The sequence below is a fragment of the Coccomyxa subellipsoidea genome (genome assembly GCF_000258705.1).
Source record: "Coccomyxa subellipsoidea C-169, whole genome shotgun sequence".
In the NCBI taxonomy this organism is placed as follows: domain Eukaryota; kingdom Viridiplantae; phylum Chlorophyta; class Trebouxiophyceae; family Coccomyxaceae; genus Coccomyxa; species Coccomyxa subellipsoidea.
In genome coordinates, this window is record NW_005178038.1 from 2,051,949 (window position 1) to 2,070,389 (window position 18,441).

General features: G+C 52.3%; 4 protein-coding genes across 4 annotated transcripts; 1 reads left to right on the forward strand and 3 right to left on the reverse strand.

The window, feature by feature from the left end:
* Nucleotides 1-1,397: 1,397 nt before the first annotated feature.
* Nucleotides 1,398-4,102, reverse strand: COCSUDRAFT_62199 (hypothetical protein; the record flags this gene model as incomplete). The annotated part of the gene is made up of 8 exons (XM_005649276.1): nt 1,398-1,460; nt 1,707-1,775; nt 1,978-2,058; nt 2,551-2,640; nt 2,821-2,901; nt 3,152-3,258; nt 3,420-3,531; nt 3,959-4,102. 8 exons carry the CDS (start codon nt 4,100-4,102, stop codon nt 1,398-1,400), a joined length of 747 nt encoding a protein of 248 aa, XP_005649333.1.
* Nucleotides 4,103-4,452: 350 nt separating this feature from the next.
* On the forward strand, nt 4,453-5,122 carry COCSUDRAFT_62200 (hypothetical protein; the record flags this gene model as incomplete). Its single annotated transcript, XM_005649277.1, has 2 exons — nt 4,453-4,653; nt 5,057-5,122. The coding sequence occupies 2 exons, from the start codon at nt 4,453-4,455 to the stop codon at nt 5,120-5,122; spliced, it is 267 nt and encodes an 88-aa protein (XP_005649334.1).
* Nucleotides 5,123-10,702: 5,580 nt separating this feature from the next.
* COCSUDRAFT_32818 (hypothetical protein) lies at nt 10,703-11,663 on the reverse strand. The gene is given in 3 exon segments (XM_005649278.1): nt 10,703-11,216; nt 11,232-11,302; nt 11,641-11,663. 3 exon segments carry the CDS (start codon nt 11,650-11,652, stop codon nt 11,051-11,053), a joined length of 249 nt encoding a protein of 82 aa, XP_005649335.1. The 5' UTR covers nt 11,653-11,663; the 3' UTR covers nt 10,703-11,050.
* A 1,396-nt stretch (nt 11,664-13,059) lies between these two features.
* Nucleotides 13,060-16,674, reverse strand: COCSUDRAFT_14112 (kinase-like protein; the record flags this gene model as incomplete). Its single annotated transcript, XM_005649279.1, has 8 exons — nt 13,060-13,344; nt 13,620-13,760; nt 14,113-14,232; nt 14,841-14,954; nt 15,570-15,627; nt 15,754-15,843; nt 16,192-16,370; nt 16,582-16,674. Coding segments are annotated over 8 exons (1,080 nt in total), but the record flags the coding sequence as incomplete, so codon positions are not given.
* Between the last annotated feature and the right edge of the window lie 1,767 nt (nt 16,675-18,441).

Consider the following 18,441-nt stretch of genomic DNA (forward strand, 5'->3'; position numbering starts at 1 on the left):
GCTGCTGCCGGAGCTCATGTGCCCAGGGTGGCAGCCACCACTGCTTGCACACCCTCCCCCGCGGACCCACTAGCTCGCATGGTGGCGCGCAGGGTTTGACACGGGGTCACCGAAAACATAGGGTGACCCTGAACCAAAGCTCGAACAGGCAGGGGCGGAGCCTATATTCTCGCCGATTCCGCAAATATGTCGAGGCAGCCCCGAGTCGAGATCAAAATCCTTCACAACAACGGAAATGCTTTTTAAAATGGCATCTGACTCGTCTACCATGAGAGCAAGCCCAGCTTTGGCACCATACAGCCGCAATCTTGATCTGTTCTGTATCGAAACATGCGTGCGACACGCCTGAGTTGTTTGGAGCAACCCGTAAGTAGGCCTTGCACACCACAAAAAAAACAGGGCTGCCCTGAGATCATGGCAAATTGGCATCAGGGCAACGCCCTGACGTCACTTTCCCAAATCTCAAAATTTCCCGGGGCCGCCCTGAAACCTTGCCCCTAACTCTGACCGGATAGGCCAATCCCTTCAGGGACCCTGCAGGGTTGTCAAACCCTGGTGGCGCGCCTTTTACTCCCTGACCCTGCTGTCAGAACAGGCATGCATGAAAGCACTGCCAAGCAAGGTGGGGCAGAAATTGATATTCGGGGAATATCGACCCCAGAGTTAGAGGGAGGCCACCTCGACACAACCAAACATCATCCCCCATGTTGCCTTTCTAGGCTCTTAAAGGGCACGTGCCAGATCACGTGCATTTGTCTACTCACCTGTTGAGCTGCGCAGGGCTGCCCAGACTGCCCAGGCATGCTGCACCCTGCCCACAGCTACCCAATTCTGCCCAATGCTTTACAGACTGCTCAAGGCCTTAGGGTTAGCAAGCTGGCATTGAATGTTTACTGTGGTGGCAAGGTGGCGGGCCACCCTTAAAATTCAATATTTTAACTTCAAAATTTGAGCGAGATTTTGCCACAATTCATCCCCTAGGGAGAAATTATTCACCCCAAAAGTTGGCCGGACAGCTAGACCCATCACCCCACCCCCTGACAAATCAGGGTAGTCGCTTTCACTCGAGTCTCGATGCCTGTCAAGGCTCCATCACTTGAACAAACAGAGAGCAAACTTCAAATAAGATGAAATATTGCGCTTACTGCGCCTCAGCGCTACAGTTTTCTTCCTGGTGTGAGGCAATCAACGTGGCAATTGCCTCAGAGTTACAGGACCAATCCAAAGCTGAGGGATATCCCGTTCGAACAAACGTTCTCCAACAGAGCCACTGGAGGGCGCTGGACTATTTGGGCGCAGTTTTAGTGGAATTGGCTCAAGTGCCTGACCAAGAGTTCAACATTATTTGATTGCTGGCAGACTTCCAGGCAGAATCCATTGGTAATCTCCCGGCAGCCTCAAGCGGCAAAGTGCTGCCTCACGTGGAGCGCCGTCGCATTCTTCTCTCCAGCGAGCACGACCTGAAAAAATGACATCATCCGGCTGAATGAACAGAGCTTGCTTCCAAAGCCACCTTGTAGCGGCCTGATGGATACGCTGCTATTTCCAAGGTTGCGAGGAAACTGCCTTATGCAAAGGTCCCAGCAGTGCATTTTGCTGCACGCTTATAAGCATCCCTGCAGGTATTTGTGCAAATATTTGACTGCCTCCACCGGCATTGGCTGCAATATCAGGGCCATAGCACTCAACAACTGTCGCTCACTCACCAGCACGTCATCACCCTGTATATCTATTGCTTCTGCCGCAGGAACACCGTCTTCTCCATAATTAAGCTCCTGAATTGCAACAGCCCCTTATCGCTCATGATGAAGCAATGATCATCTGGGACTCCTTGCTTTAAAGGGGCAAGCTGGGAAATCACAACACATAATGTTCGCTACAACAATGAAGGGACTTCCAGAGTTCTGTGGCATATAGCCTCAATCAAGAACTTACTGCTGTTCCTCCGCCAAATGTCAGCGCTTGAGATCCTCGCACTTGGAATAGGCCTCCTTGGAGACCAGTTTCAGCATGCTGCTGCAGCGAGCCGCCGCTGTCCTCCGCACTCGAAAGCAGCCCCTGAATCAAGAGGGTGAGTGCACTAAGTCAGCATCCAAAGTCATGTGATTCATTCGGTGGAGGGAGTGACCCCTCGAAAAGATCTCGGCATGGAACGTCCGCTGCAAATCCTTTTGCAAGTGATTTTACATTCTGTGGCAGCATCAACAGCCCCCCCTGCAAGGTCACGCCCAATGCATTGGCAATTTTACAACCGTGTTGAAGCCCTCAAGGTCAGGTGCCTTGCAGCAATGTCTCGAAGATATGTCTCCAACCTTCCCTGTCTTGGCACTTTCTCCACCAATGGCATGTCAATCCTATGGATCCAATTTCCAGAGTCCAGGTCATTCCAGGATTTGACAGGCCTGCCTTTTCTCCCAGATCCTTCTTTGGACCCAAACAACCTCTGTTATGGCAACCTGTCTTCCTTCATCTTGCCGGGTGACCAAGCCTCTGTACTTGAGCAAAGCGAGCATTCCACTCCAGTCTCATCGGCAATCGTCTGCGACATACCAGCTGTAGGTCGCCAGGGGTGCCGCCTGGCTTTGCTGCAGCCGTGGCTGCCCTGTAAGAGCTGGTTCCCTCCTTTGTTGAAGGCATCACCTGAATTGAGACAACACCCGTGTCAGTTGGGCAAGCATGTAAATGACCTGCAGGGCTTGCTGGACCATGTTTGCAAATAGTTGCACAAACATTCATGCAAGGTCAGAATTTGCAAACATTTACCATCTGCAGATTTACTTCCATGCATGTCTCATAAGGAACCTCCTGGAAGAGAATTACCACTTTCATCTCTGGCCCAGACGCCACTCCGACACTCGCTGTAAGGTACTCATCATTGCCACTGAAGACAACATTGAGGCGCTGCACCCGTGCAAACACCAGGCATTACTGAAGCGCTCTGTATTACATAATGGATTGGCACCCAGGTATGCCTCTATATTGGAAGATGCCCTCCAAGGCACTATGGGCAAACACAAAGGAAGCAGAGCACTGCATCAGCTGTAAGGCAGGACAGCTTCCTAGACATAGCATATTGAGGGTGATGAAGGATGAATTAGCAGGGCTTCACCGGGACGCCAGGTGAAACATCGAGTGGAATCGTGATAGGGACCGAAAACGAGCTGATGCTCCTTGGCATGTCCTTCAACAGCTGGTTGGCGCCGCTGCCAATCAGAGTACGTCCGGCACTGGTCTCAAGGTAACAGTCGATCTTTCCACCTGCAGTGCAGACATGCCATGCAAGGATATAAAGTCTGGCGTTGCCAAACACTGTGGAGCATTGCTCTTGCATAGGGGAGCATGCATGGGCGGGACTAGGCCTGCACATGGACCCTTTGTGGCAATATCTGGGACTTATGGGCTCTCATAGGAGCTCTCACCGATGACAGGGTCCGCCAAATCACTACCCGTGGGGATCAGCCTCCCGTCCAGCATTGCTGACCCTCCTGGATGACATTTTCCGAGGACTATCGCAGTGATCTTGACGGGTCCCTGCATGCATCCCAGGCGTTCCGAATGATTTGATGATACAGAATGCTAACGCCAGTCCTCAAGGTGGTCTACTATCCAGCTGCTTGAGAGGCCACCACTATGGAAAAGGCCCATGACCCCACAGAAGCTGAAGGGAGGGTGTCAGGCTGCTTTTAATCCAGACTGGCTCATCGTAGCAGGCACCTCTGAGTCTGCTTTTGAGGAGCATCCTTGGCATTTCCCACCATTTAGGAAGCCTCAAAGCCTAGTACTACTAGGCTAGTAGCTTGCCTGGCAGGGCTGATCAACACTCCCGTTTGGGGAGGATTCTTAGCTTGGCATCAAAACGCCTCACTTGGAGACAATTCTTATTTTCTTGATTCTTTTGGTTCCTTTATACTTCAACGAGCGAATTGGTAAGGTATCACGAGGGCAGACCATACTGTACCTGGCTTGGCTGACGTGCAGTCCAGGAATTCGCGGACGCCATCCCCACGTCTGCCTCTGACAGGGATCCTGAAGCTGCCTTGGCTTCTTCTGCGCGATCAGTCCCAATGAACGGCACCGAAAAGGACTGCTGAAAGGCATACATAAATGCTTCGTGAACCGATCGTCAATACGACCAGGTCAGATTTGTAGCAGCGAAAAATCCCGAACAACACGATCAGAGTTCAATCGCATGGCATTTGAATTTGCCTTATGCAAGATCTGGACGTCGTTGCGACGTCCAAGAGCAATACCGGAACGCCCCTCCACTACAGGCACGACTGCCTGCTACACTCAGAACATCAATACTGCTAGAAGCTGCCTGTGCAAATTCCGCTCAGACCAGCCTCCAATGATTGCCAGTAAGGCTGCTGAGACCATGACTGCCAGAAAAGTAAGGGCTCAGAAGCTTCTTAATGTAGGGGTTCAGGTGAGGAGAATAGGAAGGATGGGCCCATGGCTGGCCAAGGGGGCCCGGCGGCGGTGCCGGTGTGGGTGTCGAAGCGGCCGCGCATGTGGGAGTGCAGCGAGGCGCAGTTCATGGAGGACCTGTGCGCCTTCCACTGCGAGCGCAACGGCAAGAAAGTGACGCCCGAGACCTCCCCGGACGCCATCCTCAATGGAAGCCGCCTCGACCTCTACAACCTCTACAAGGAGGTCACCAGCCGCGGCGGCTTCAAGTGCGCTGCCTCCTCCTCCCAGTTCTCATAGCTTTGGCGTCTTGCTGATGCTACCAAGAAACAATGAGCAAGGCGCCAAGAGCAGGGATTGCAATGCAGGGTGGGCAATGGAGCTACTTCTCACCCTTATATCTGCCCAAACACGCAAAGTCGGCCTCGGCATCTCTGTCAGGCACGGCACACGGCGCCATATCCCTGCTTGCTTGAGAGAAGGTGAGGGCAGGCCTGCAACTTCAACACACAATTCTTGTCCATAATGTGGCTCTCTTGGTTGACTAGCTGATTGGAGACGCCATTGAGTACTGCTTGCTGCTGTCAAGATTCCCTGCCAGCTTTGTGCTGAGAGCAGCATGCCATTGACAGGCTGTGGTCATGTGCAGACGCACCCAGAGGACATGGTCCGGGATCCCTGCGCCATTTGCGGAGGTAGCAGTGCACTGGCCTAGACGTGGATGTCCTATGGGCCCCCCAACAGCTGCAACAAACATACTGGACACATATCTCTTGCGGCAGCGGCCAGCGGCACCTGGGCTTTCAAAGTCTCAACAATGCCAATGGCAATTGGGGCACCTGAAATGCGTCAGAGGCTCCAAGTCTAGTCCAGACCAGCAAGCGCACCATAATATTCCCAAAGAAATCTTGATTTCAGCTCAGAGATTCTATATGTTGGTGCCACTAGCGGCAGTGAGTCATCCGCACAACTGTGTCTGAGAGGATGAAAACGGAAATGAACACGGTTTAGATGATATATTTGATATTGGTGCCTTCAAACAAGGGACCAAAGGCAGTCTAGCTCTTGCACAAGATAGGCTCGCGCCCATGCATGCACAATTTGATGTCTAGAATAATGCGCTGAAGGTGGGGAAGAGCGGAACAGAAATTTTGAATTGACACATGCACAGGATGGTAGCACCCCCAAAGAAAATCGAGTGGCACGTAGAACAGTCTGCAGCTACCAGGAGTCTGCGTTCAAATATGACGAATCTTTGTAGGAGAATGCATGTTGTGGCTGTTTGGTGTTGCAAACAACCAGGATGAACTCCCAGGACCTTTTGAGATGCGCTATTACATGTCAGAGTACCTGCTGATGATTCTATACACCAGACAATGTATATATACACAAAGTACGTATATATCACATGCAGCTTGAGGCGGGAGGATCATTGTGCCAGCAGGATCAGCCAATTACTAATGCTGGAGCTTCTGCAAGGCAATCAATCAGCAGAAAATCCCTGCGACACCAGATGGCTTTGGGACAATTACATGCATGTGAGGAGACACTTGCGCTTGCAATCCAATTGCTTCTGTTTTGTCGTGCTTTGCTTTGGACTTCCTTGGTACGCCCTCCTTGAGCGGGCATGTCCCTACAGGAGGCTTATACACCCCACCTCGACAGGGCAGATATCATCTGCAGACGCACATCTAATTCTCAAGGCACAATGGCATGGAAGGACAATTGCAAGGGACCAGGGATGTAGACAGTGCCAACAACGACTGTGTACTCATGGTGCAAGGAGGCAGCTATGGTCAAGTGCCGCTCACCTTCAGGTGCAGTTCATCGCGCAGCATCATTTCCCTGTCATATTCCTCCAGAAACTGTAAACATTGTTCTTCATCCATCTCTTTAGCAATGTTCCAGTCTTCCTCGTAGAAGGTATACTCCACCCCGTCCACTGTCATCTGTTCAGCACAAAAACTCTGGACACTCACGCTTCAGTATTCTCAGTGCAAACGCTGAGCCTCCAGACCCTGTCAGAGAACAGGAAAGCTCGTGCCACGCACTCTGGTCAACTCACCGTCAGTGTTTGTGGCTGTTCCTGTGTGTCTGTCTCTTTGTCTTTGCTGCACGCGTGCTCACCTAGCAACTGGTTCACCATCTGCGCTGACCACCAAAAGAAATTTTCAACCAGGGCCATGTGCTAAACCATATGCAGGTGTGCAGTAAAGCAAGACTACTTGCCTTGATTGCTGGGACTCTGATTTTGCTCTGTGGTGTAGCTGCACTGGGGCTTGAAGTGGAGGATTGCTTGTCCGAGGAACCAGACTCCGGCTGTTCCAGCACAGCACGATCAGACTTTCCAACTACTTTAGTATTGCCACAGCACAATGTACCTTCAAGCTCAAGCCAGATATTGCAAATCGTTTCCATCCTCAATTGTTCATATGCAAAGCAGACAGTTTGGTACACAACATGATGAAGCTCAATAGTGCATCGTACGTTGTCCAGGGTACTTGCGGCGGATTCAGGTTGAGGCACCATCCGAGATGAAATTGGAGTCACTGTGGCACGGACACGTTATTTGCTTTAGTCTCTGGAGCAAACGTTCATGAATAGAGACATGTTGGTCACCAAGCTTGCTTCTGACGTCATCAAGTGAGATCGCTTACTCCAAGCGTTCGAAGATATGTGACCGCCAACCCTGCCCTCCGCTCCCAGATCCTACAGAGCAACAACACATGCCCGTAGACATTTTGAGCAACGGAGCAGGCTTGTCGTCGTGAGCTGATCAGAGCAGGTGGCGTCACTTCATCGTCAATATCATATTGATGCCTGCAAAGTAGCACATTGTTGAAATTCAGGTATAAGATTACCTCAGTTTGTGCCACATCCTTCCGTACAGGACCTACAGCGTCCGGATATTTGGTTGCACAAGACCCTTCCTGTTGGTCAGTACTGCTCACAGCACCGCCCTTCACCACGTCAGCAAATGATCGCGCAAGTTTCTTGGTAGCCATTTTTGCCAATGTTATGAAGCGGTTTTTGCGTGGCTTAGTGCGAGCTTCTTTCTTGTCTGAGTCCGAGGTTGATGAGGCAAGAAATTGGACCTCCCTCCTCCCGAGGGGGGGGACTCCGGGGGCGGCTTCCCCACTGGAGTCAGAAGCTTCCTTCAGCTTCCAGCCAAAGCATTTGTAAAATTGGACTCCCCTATTTCTAAGTTTTAGGAGATAGGAGGTAAAGTCCAGGATGTGGTACACTATTGCACGAGTTTGAACGTGCTCAAAGCAAAAGCAGAGCGTGGGCGAAGGTTGCCAGCGCTGTAGCGGAAGGCAGAGATAAAAGAGCGATTACAAGCGTATTTTCTAGCCATCTTTGTCAAGCATGCTGTGCATCATGCCAATCTCAGTATTCGGCATTGTTACATATGGCCAATCCTTACAATTGGTCATATTCTCCTGCAATCGAGCAGTATCCCTGTGTCTTAAGATGCTCAGCCCTATACAAGCGTACGGTTCTGGGATTCCCTTCTTAGTTCAATTGTTGTAAAGCCACTAAGCAAGCTTGACAGCAAACCTCAAGCCTTTGTTCCTGATATCCAGATTGGAATATGACGGCGTTTCCTACTCAAACTGCAAAACTTGAATCTGCTCAGCTGGAGGATACCATTCCACGCCAAATAAAATAATGCTTCTATTGACAGCGCCGCCATGCACTCCAATCCATTTGGAGCACAGCATGTGATCTTTGTGTATCATGTAGTGGGAGGAATTCAGATTGCTGATGCTCCTTTAAGTCTAAGCGCGTTAGGCAATGGGATTGCTACTGTGCAGACTTGCTATTCTTCACGCAGGGCACTGCTCCCATGTCACTGATCTCCTCCTGTGTCAGCCCTCATGCGAGCCAGCATCATTGGCATTCCACGGAGCGTCTGCAGACAGCAGCTCAGAGTCAAGAGGTTTCGGCGGTCTGGAGTGCCATACAACAAAGAAGGCCTACAAGAGAGTACACTACTGCATTTATGGCTAGCAGGCAGCTGTGAGTACTGGTGCGCACCCTCAGTTTCAGGTCTTCGCGCCTTTTCAGCTTCTGCTTGTTCTTCTCTATCAAGGCTTCGCACTCCTCAATTGTCAAGCTGTTGACATACTCCATGTCTTGCAACGTGTATGAGCATTCTTTCCCATTCACCACTTCCTGCACACCACAACTGACACATGACAGAGCAATTGAGCTGAGTGTCAAGGCAATGTTAACAAGCAAAAAATTCTTTCTTTCATTTGCCAAAGTCATCTGCATGTACCGTGATCACTTTCTCCTCCGCTGATGCAACCACTCCTTCATTCCCCTTCCTGCTGGCTGGCATGCGCGCCAGCGGTCGCAGCATCTGCTCACAGCCACTTGACGATCAAACATCGGAGAAGCATTCAGCTAGGTGGAGCAACAGAAGAGTCTGTAAGTTTGCAGGCTTCCAAAGCCTGTTGGCAGCTGTGGTCACTGGCTCCTACCTTCTGCCTTGCTTGCCTGCGCTCCTTCATTTTATTCTCGTTCGCGCGGATGAGTTCTTCGCATTCTTTGATGCTCAGGGTATTCACATATGCCATGTCCTCGGGCATGTATGCAATCTGCCTCCCCCCGACATTCTCCTGCACCCCAAAGAAGCTTCCTTGATGACATTGTGTTGAAGTTTGCAGGATGTGTGTCGCTCTCCTGTGTCATGGATGTAACAAAAGTATGGAGTTCCAGGGATTGCACAGCAAGAGCATTATAATCCAAATACCCTGATCAGGCGCCCCTCCTCAGCTGCCAGTGTAGCCTTGAGACTGCCCTTCTTTAGCGCTCTAACGGCAGTCAACGGGTCCGCAACCTGCAGGCAAACGATGCAGGAGCTCTTGATCCAACGTTCATCCCTTTCATAGCGTCAGATCACAACTGGACTACCTGATTCGCGCCAGCTGCGGCTACACAACAGGCAGGTGAAGGTTGTAAAGCAGTGGGCTTCATGCATGTGATCGTCAATGCTGTGGATTCCTCTCTCCTGCCGTTCCCCTAATCTCACCCTTACATGGCGTGGACGCACTTGCAACGTCCTTGTGCAGTGGAACATTCATATCCATCAGAAAGACTCAACAGTGCATCATACCTTGTCCAGGGAACTTGTGGCGGTTTCAGGTTGGGGCACCGTTCGAGATGAAATTGGAGTCACTGTGGCACGGACACATAATTTCTTTAGTCTCTGGAGCAAACGTTCATGAATGGAGACATGTTGGTCACCAAGCTTGCTTCTGACGTCATCAAGTGAGATCGCTTACTCCAAGCGTTCGAAGATATGTGACCGCCAACCCTGCCCTCCGCTCCCAGATCCTACAGAGCAACAATACATGCCCGTAGACATATTGAGCAACGGAGCAGGCTTGTCGTCGTGAGCTGATCAGAGCAGGTGGCGTCACTCCATCCTCAACAACATATTGATGCCTGCAAAATAGCACATTGTTAAATTTCAGGTATAAGATTACCTCAGTTTGTGCCACATCCTTTCGTACAGGACCTACAGCGTCCTAACCATCGTTTGCTCCAGACCCTTCCTGTTGGGTAGCACTGCCCATAGCACCGCCCTTCAACGCGTCAGCATAAGATCTCGCAAGTTTCTTGGTAGCCATTTTTGCCAATGTTATGAAGCGGTTTTTGCGTGGCTTAGTGCGAGCTTCTTTCTTGTCTGAGTCCGAGGTTGATGAGGCAAGAAATGGACCTCCCTCCTCCCAAGCGGGGGGACTCCGGGGGCGGCTTCCCCACTGGCGGCAGAAGCTTCCTTCAGCTTCCAGCCAAAGCATTTGTAAAATTGGATTTCCCCTAATCTAGTTTTTAGGAGATAGGAGGTGAAGTCCACGATGTGGTATCACTATTGCACGAGTTTGAACGTGCTCAAAGCAAAGGCGAAGCGTGGGCAAAGGTCGCCAGGCTGTAGCGGAAGGCAGAGACTTACTAAGCTAGCTCCGGTAGTACCCGGAGCTCTGAGCTCTGAGAAATTAATGAAAAATCTTTCCTTACTGGTCGAGACTCGAGCTACAGCGCAACCGCATATTTGCTTGTAGCACCGACATGCATGCAACTACATTTTTGCATCTCGATGTGCATGTGGACCATATGGACTTCGAGTGATTCATGGACAATAATATTAAGCCGGAATGCTGCTCTGCAAAGATGGCCCAAAAGACGCCATCACCTTGCTGCACCACTGGAAGCACAGTCTGCGTACTTCATGTAGTCAAGAAAGGGCACACCTCTGCGTAATGTACACTGTACACAAGAATTTGATTCCTCTGTTACGTATTCGTTTACACAAACAAGGCATCATCTTGCAGCATCGATGAAGTCGTGCGTAATAGCTGCATCTACCTTGATGCAGGACCATCCAGCAGATTAATTTTGCCGTCAAACTGCTTCACAAACTCTTCACTTGGGACCACGTCAGATCAGGCGCAGCATCTCATTGGTCACAGCTTTGATCTGATGGATGCTGACCGCCAGCCAGGCAAGGCTGCCCCAACCAAGACAGCCCCGTTGGTAGATACCTTGTCTATGTCAAGGTATGTCTGGACTTCCAAAGTCCAGACATACTGCATGCGAGCGCCCAGACACAGGCGCGTGCAAGCAGCAAATGTCAGCGCAGCTGCTGCTGGCGCATGATGTTGCGCACTTGTGGGTCGTTGGCATCTACGCCGGGGGGAATGGAGGTGACCCCCCAGGTGGGGCCAGCGGGGGGTCCCTGCCCAGAGGCAGTCGTCCACTCCCCATGGCGGCCGGGGTTGAGGTGTTCGGCAGGATCTAATCGCCCCATCCACGTGTCTGCCACAAACGCCAGCCGCTCTGCGCCGTAGTCTTCCCCCGTCTGCAGCTTTGCGTGTATGTCCTCCTGCACAGCCATGGATTGTTCATGATCAGAATGCAGGTCAGGCCTGGTATTTTTGTGCTCATGCACCCCGAGGAATGAGTCTACAATGGCTCCTACTACCGCCAGGAAGGATTGAGGGTTGTGCTCTCGGTGCAGCACTGTGAAGGTGCCACAATAAGAACGGGAGGCCTGAGGGCTGATATGACCTCTACTGGGGCACTCTTGAACTTGTGCGAAAGGCCAGGCATCCGCTGCAGGATATCCCTCGTCTCCAAAAACATGCATCGCTTTCTCCACATGGATGAGCACTGGGCTGGGTGGCAAATAGAATAGGCGATTGGGAGCATCTGCCCACACACCTTAAGGCGCATGTCGGAAGCGCTGCGGACCCAGTGGATGAGTACATTGTCGCCGTCGTCTGCCGGTGCATCACTGGCGCTGGCATCCGCGGCCATGCGCATCCGTTGCTGCTTCAGCGCCTGCACCTGAGCTGCGCCCGCCAACGCCTGCATACGGGACAAAGTGTCGCTGGTCACTAAACTTTACTGACACTGTGACACATGACAGAGAAGTCCTGATGCCAACACGGCTGCAGCGCCGCTTTCTAAAGCCTGAGCAGCTTCATAGCCGGATAGACTCATGGCTGAAAGGCCGTGACCACATTCTGCACTTGCGCTACGGCCAGCCGGGCGCAAAGCACGGCGCACGTAGCACAGCAAGAGCAGCTGGAAGAACGTGACATGTGACAGATACTGCACGTCATGTGCCCTGCCCTGGATGCTGAGCAGCTTAACTTCCGCTGCATAGCGGTGTGGTGCCCAAATGAAACAATCGACGCCCCTTGCGCTGCCGATGAACTGAAATGTGAGCCCCTACACGGTGCCCATCTAAATACCACTTTTGCAGAAGCAGGACACAGACGGCCACCTGCGCCTCGCACTCGCGCTCCAGCAGGGTGCGCAGGGTATCGAGGCCGGCAGAATGGCGGCTGGAGGCGTCCGATGCGCCGTCGTTGTGCGGCACGGCGGCCGACATCTCTTCTTCGAGCATCGCCAGCGCGCGGTCGGGGTCTGCCTCCTCGTAGTAATGGCGTCTCAGCAGCGGCGACGCGTTCCGGAGGCTGCGCACGCGCGGCGACTCCCCTGCACACCGCACCGACAACCTTTGTCTCACATGCACGGCGCCACTGGTCTGTGCAGGATGAGACACCGTTTCTCAAGAGGATTGTATCTCGATTGGCTCCATTTTGGTGCCAACGGCCGGACGGGCAAGCATGCGGAGGCAATCGCAGGTGTCTCATGGTGGATGTTCTCGAAGCTCTGTCATTTGAGCTTCGCACTGCCATGCTTGCAGCCTCTCGACAGAGTCCTCTGCCAGGAGGGATGGGATGCATCGTCGGGCACCCACAGAAGCAATAACAACAACATTGAACAGCATAGAGAAAATCAGAACAGAGTAAAATAGCGCGGCTGCACGGCTGCGGCACCTCGGTCAAGATCCATCGCGGCTAGGGAACTTGAGAGGCTGCCGGACGCCGAGCGAGCCTTCTTCGCGGTCTGTTGCATTTCCATAGCAGCGTCGACGGCCGAGCGCAGGTCCGAGACGGCCGCGCCGGCCGCCGCGGCCCGGGAGCGCTTGCTGCGTTCCTCTGCCAAGCCGTCAGCATCCATCCGGTCCATGCTCTCCTCCAGGCTGACGGCGAATATGGAGCCATCTGCGGGCGCGCAAGCAAAAAAAGAGAATGTCAAGAAAAGAGTGGAAGTGTCTTTGCTGCTGAGCTACAGCTGCTTTGCATCTGCTGCCTCGCCCTGTAAGAGAGATGGTGCATCAAGGCAAGATTGACCATTATATATTCCCCAAGCTATTGACCTGTGTGGGTAAGAAGAGCTGCCATCACAGTATGATTTCAGCACGGCGACGCTTGGGGAAGTGAGGGATGTACCGAGTTCGTCGATGGCGGAGTTCTCAAGGGAGGTGAAGTATTCGTGGGTGAGCGCCTCCTCTGCGCTGAGGCGGCGGTCGGGGTCGAATGCCAGCATGCGCTCCAGCAGGTGCACCGCAGGCTCCCCTGACACGTCAGCAGCCCTCTAAGCAGTCACGCTCTAGTCATGCTAAGCTATATAGCCGCTGCTAAGTGTCTTTGGACTGACAAGAACATTTTTGGAAGATCAAACACGTTGTGCAGATGAAATTCCTCCCCTGCCCTCCCAAAGATTAACAGGCTGCGCCCACCCAGCTCACATAGGGGGATATCATGACTGAGCTTTAGTCAGTCAATGACGATGTTGCAATGGTCACGGCCAGGCTGAGGACCTCATGAGGGGTAGGTAGAGTGCACACCGGCAAAGCCGAGACGGCGGAAGAGGGTGGGTGCGCGGCCGGGAAGCTTCTGCAGGTAATTCCGCCACGATGCTGACTGCACCCGGTCCACATCCGCCCACGAGGGCGTCCCAATCACATCAAACAGCGCGCCCAGTTCCTTGCGCGTAACTGAGTTTGATGGGCCCGCCACAAAGCGATCCCTGCGCATCCGATAACCCAGATCACTCAGCACATGATCATCGCGCACCGTGCATTTTGACTGCACACCACACGACCACCTCCATTCTAGGCTCGCCAAAATGGCATGCTTGTGGCGGAATGACAATTTTTTGGAGTTGTCATGCAGGTTAGCTCAGGTGAGCATTCTTTCCTTCAGCAAAGACCATATCAAAAGAAGGTTTCTGCGGAGACAAACTCTTGGTGATGCAGCAAAGGATGTGAGGGATGGTGATTTACCCGGCAGAGGGTGTTTTGGGGATGCCGCCATGCACTGCGAACAGCGGCGCCACCTGCAGGTGTGGTGTCGTGGCAGAGCCCACGCGCGCCACCCGCTGCAGGAGCTCCCCAAAAATGCAGCCCAGCGACCACATATCGATGGCCGCGGTGTACCCACCGCGAGACATCACCACCTGCGGCAAACAGCAGCAGCAGGAATCAAGAGCACTGGATCTGCGAATGAATATGCAAGGACACAGTGCAGCCCTTGCCCTGATATATGCACCCTTGGCTGTGGCATGACTCAAGGATGAATATAATTCTCCAAGGCAGTCTCCCCTTAATGCAAAGGAAGGACTCCTGGTGCACCCAACTGCCAAGAGGAACTCACAGAAGCGCGCTTCTATTTTTTTGTACAGAGCCCCTCTGGGTATGAGTATGGTAATTTTGCTGCCTTGCTTGAGCTGCCTTGCTTGCAACCGTTGTCACTCTGGTACATATCAGTGCACCTGGAGAGATATTTGGAGTGCACGTAGCCATGTCTATGCTAGCGTACCTACAGGCAACCCAGGGGATCTTGTACTGCACCTCAGCACTGCCGTGAAATGATCTGTAACCCCTCAGCGTCTCTCTTGACGCGATAATCCTGTGAGCACCGTGCACTCCATGACAACGGCCCAGTACCCATTGTAATCTTAAGAGGCATTCGGACCATGGCAGAGCATTGGCACACACGGCGCCGTACACATGCAGCCTAGAGGATACATCAAAGAGTGCAGTGCAGAAGATCAAAATGCCACACCTCAGGGGCTCTGTAGCAGGGGGTAGCCACCATGCGTGTCAGCGGCGATGAAAAGCCCACGCCGCAGCCGCGGCCCCGTGTGGGAGATCTTGGGCTGGAACCTGCCAGACACCGCTTATGCATCAGCACATCTGCATCAGCACATCTCATCGAAGATCTTGCTGCTGTGCATCCATTGTTGCAGCCTGTGACTGGGCAACAATGCTGCAAGGGTACTGGCACCGAACAGCAAAGAAGTCAGTGAGCCGGATGAAGGCGCACCCAGTTGCACGTGCAGGTCCTTTGGATGCACATTCTGCTCATTCCCTGGCAGGTTGGCCAGGGAGTCTGAGTGCATCAGCACAGGCTGCATGGGCCCCGTCCAATCCTGCATCAGACAAGCATCACACCTTTGCCCTTCTTCTCTCATGCCCGCTGGCAGGAGCTTAAATGCTTCACAAGCTTCACTCCTCGATGTTTCAGATGGAACAGACTGGCATGCAGGAGGCATGGCACTCAGAAAGGTAGACTTGTACCTGAGGCCTCTGCCTGATGAAAGGGTTCAGGGAGGTAGGTGGGTCTTGCTCCGCCCAGTGATAACCTTCACTGATTGCTGAGCGCGCAGATCCAAAGTCCGCCACCTGGCACATGCACATGGTCTTGATGAGTACTTTTTTAGACATGGATGAGTTGATAGCATTAACGAGGCAGAGAAGAAAGAGTGAAGAGTGAAGAGTGCATTGATTTTACCTTCACAATGCGATGTCCCTTTGCTCGTGTGAGCATGATATTCGAGGACTTGATATCCCTGCAAAAGCCAGCAATGGATGAGGACGTCATGCAGAATCTACCACTGCTTTTCTGGAAAGAAAAATAAATTGACGCCATACAGCAAGGAGTTCGCGCAGAGTAGCGCCCTCAGCATGTGGCTCACCGGTGCCAGACATTGTTGGAGTGCAGAAACTTTAAGGCATGCAGCAGCTGCCACATGATGAGGCAAACCTCCTCCTCTGTCATCTGTCCCCTGCGCACAGCGGACATGTGTCATCTCTGCGCATGTTGTTGATAGCTTTCTCAAGCGATTGAACCATTTTGCATATCCCACCAGCTTCTTGGCTCTTTCAGCATTAGCTTCTTTGCATCTTCCAGCAATGGACAGGCTGGCAATGGTCCCTGCACAACTTCGGGGCACGCACCTGAGGTTGAAAAGGTCCCCATCAGAGCCAAATTCCATGGCAATGTAGACATCCAAGGAGGCCGGCTGCAACCTGCCATTGATGAGCGTTTGAGGGCCTGTAGCACCAGCCTCAGCCTCTCAGCACTACACAAAATCCAACCCGATATCCAAGAGTATTCCATAGCAACTTTACACACAAGTTGCAAGCGCAGATGTCTGAGCTGGTGCGCACCGCAAGAAGACGGCCGCGTGAAGGCATCTCGCAGGTTAATGAGGAAGGGGTGGTGCAGTCTGCGCAGGATGCACACTTCGCGCAGCACCCTCTTGGCCTGATCTGGGCTGCTGAGCACATCCGGAATGCGCTTGAGGGCCACCTGGACACCCGGCATGATGTCAGCAACACCACACCAGAACTTGCAGCAATGCTGAGGAGCACAATTGCTGCAACAACAACATCACACCAGGAGAGCAACTTCATGGATGTCAGGATGGGACAGCTGCCAGCATCGCTCTCCTGTGCTTGACATAATCGGTTGACGCTACGGTGTGAATGGATTTTGGGGGATGTTGTGATACAAGGCTGACCTTTTCGGCTGTGAAGGTGTCAGTGGCCAGACAGACACTGGAGAAGGACCCATGGCCCAGCAGCTTGATCAGCTGGTATCGCTCCCCAACCTGTAGATAAAAAAACACTTATTTCCTATGATCCAGTGGCAGCACTGAACCCAAGCCTTGCTTGAGTTCATCAACGCAGAGTTCTTTGCCCCCTATTCAGCACTCTGGAAGAGATGACAGACCTGAGAAAGTTTCAGATGCATGCATTAGTATCTAGGATTATGTATAGGGGATCTCAACAGTTTTCGAGCAGAATTTATCGCGTTCGACGCAGGATGAAAATTGCCAAAAATTTTCTTGAGGTCCTCCTTAAAGAGTACATCATAGCTCGTTCACAGCATGACGGAGTAACATTTTCAAATCGTATGAGTCTCACCATCCATTCTTGATCGTTCACGAACCAAACTCCCTTGCAATAAGGGCTTGCTCTTACGTCCCCACTGACCATGTCCAGATCGAATTGTGCTGAATCTCAAAATCTCAGTTTCTGCTAAATTTCAGAGCTCAACCTGCTCAAATCTTCTCCCTTCAAGAATATTTCAATCAAATGGACGCCCCGATCACGGCCTCGAAAAGCTCGAGACTAGCAGGCGGCACCATGCGAAAAATAGCTTTCTGCAGTTGTTTTGATCACTTCCAAATGATCTCGGTCGCGTTCACCAGCTCGATAACCATACAAGCTCTTTTACACAGGTGAGGTATGCTGATTTAAGTGGAAGAAGACCGGGGAATGTAGAGGGCATCTCCAAGGTGCCAATTCAAGGTTGGGCAGTGCATAATAAATAATTGCTGGAAGCATGCAAAAGTACACAAAAAAGAGGTGATGGAATTTCCATCGTGGAAAGCGTGTGTGAAAAGGACCGCGGACAGGACACTACTTTGGAGACTACACATACCATTATCAAGCTATCACAGTATTTGAGGCACTACCAGCAGTCACAGTCGACGTCTTCAAGTTGACAGTGCCACTAGAACTACAAACTCGCCAACCCTTTCCTTCAAGTCCCTCGGGCTAGTAGCTCTACCACGACAATCCACCAATAGGCATGCAGCAGAGATAAGCTGCACAATAACATGTTCAGTGTGCGGCCGCCGCATTAATGTTAAACAGACTGAGTGCAGTTGTATTCTGCAGGCGTGCCAAGGTGGTTAATAACATAATATGGTACATTCCATGATACAGATCAGTCTCCAATGGGGAAACATACAAAAACATACACCTCACGCAGTCATTGTGCTACGGCTGATACTTCACATTGGCAGCCAGCTTGACTGCATGCTGGACAAAGGTCAGGTCTGGATCGATGAACTGCACATGCGGGATGTCCGGCAGAGGAAAGCCGTCCTTCAGCACAGAGTCGTTGATCTCCTGCTGCACCAGAAAGCCCACCAGCGAGAACAGCAGCTGCAGCCTCGCCTGGTTCACCTCCCCAACATCCGACGCCAGCACCTGGACATAAGCAACGCACGCTCAACTACCTTCCCCAATTGCCAGGAATAATCAACATCGACAATGTCTGCTTTGAAAGAAAGGACAGTGCAGCGGCAGTGGTTCCCTGACCTGTCACTCACAAGCACGTGGGGCCCAAACTGCATTTTGCTTTGATTGGTGATTGAATTTGAAAAGACTCGTGTGCTGAGGAGGGTGCAGGAGGCCACCTGCGTGCGAAGGCTGTCCAGATCGAGCTCCATGGTGATCCCCAAGCGGTAGCTGGCCGGCCGGTCCGGCACATCCGGCTCCAGCTGCAGCCGCGACGCCACTATCTCCCCGCTGATGCCCACCGTGAATAGGTGCGCGTCCCTTCCCTCCCCTGCATCCCCCTCCGCCAG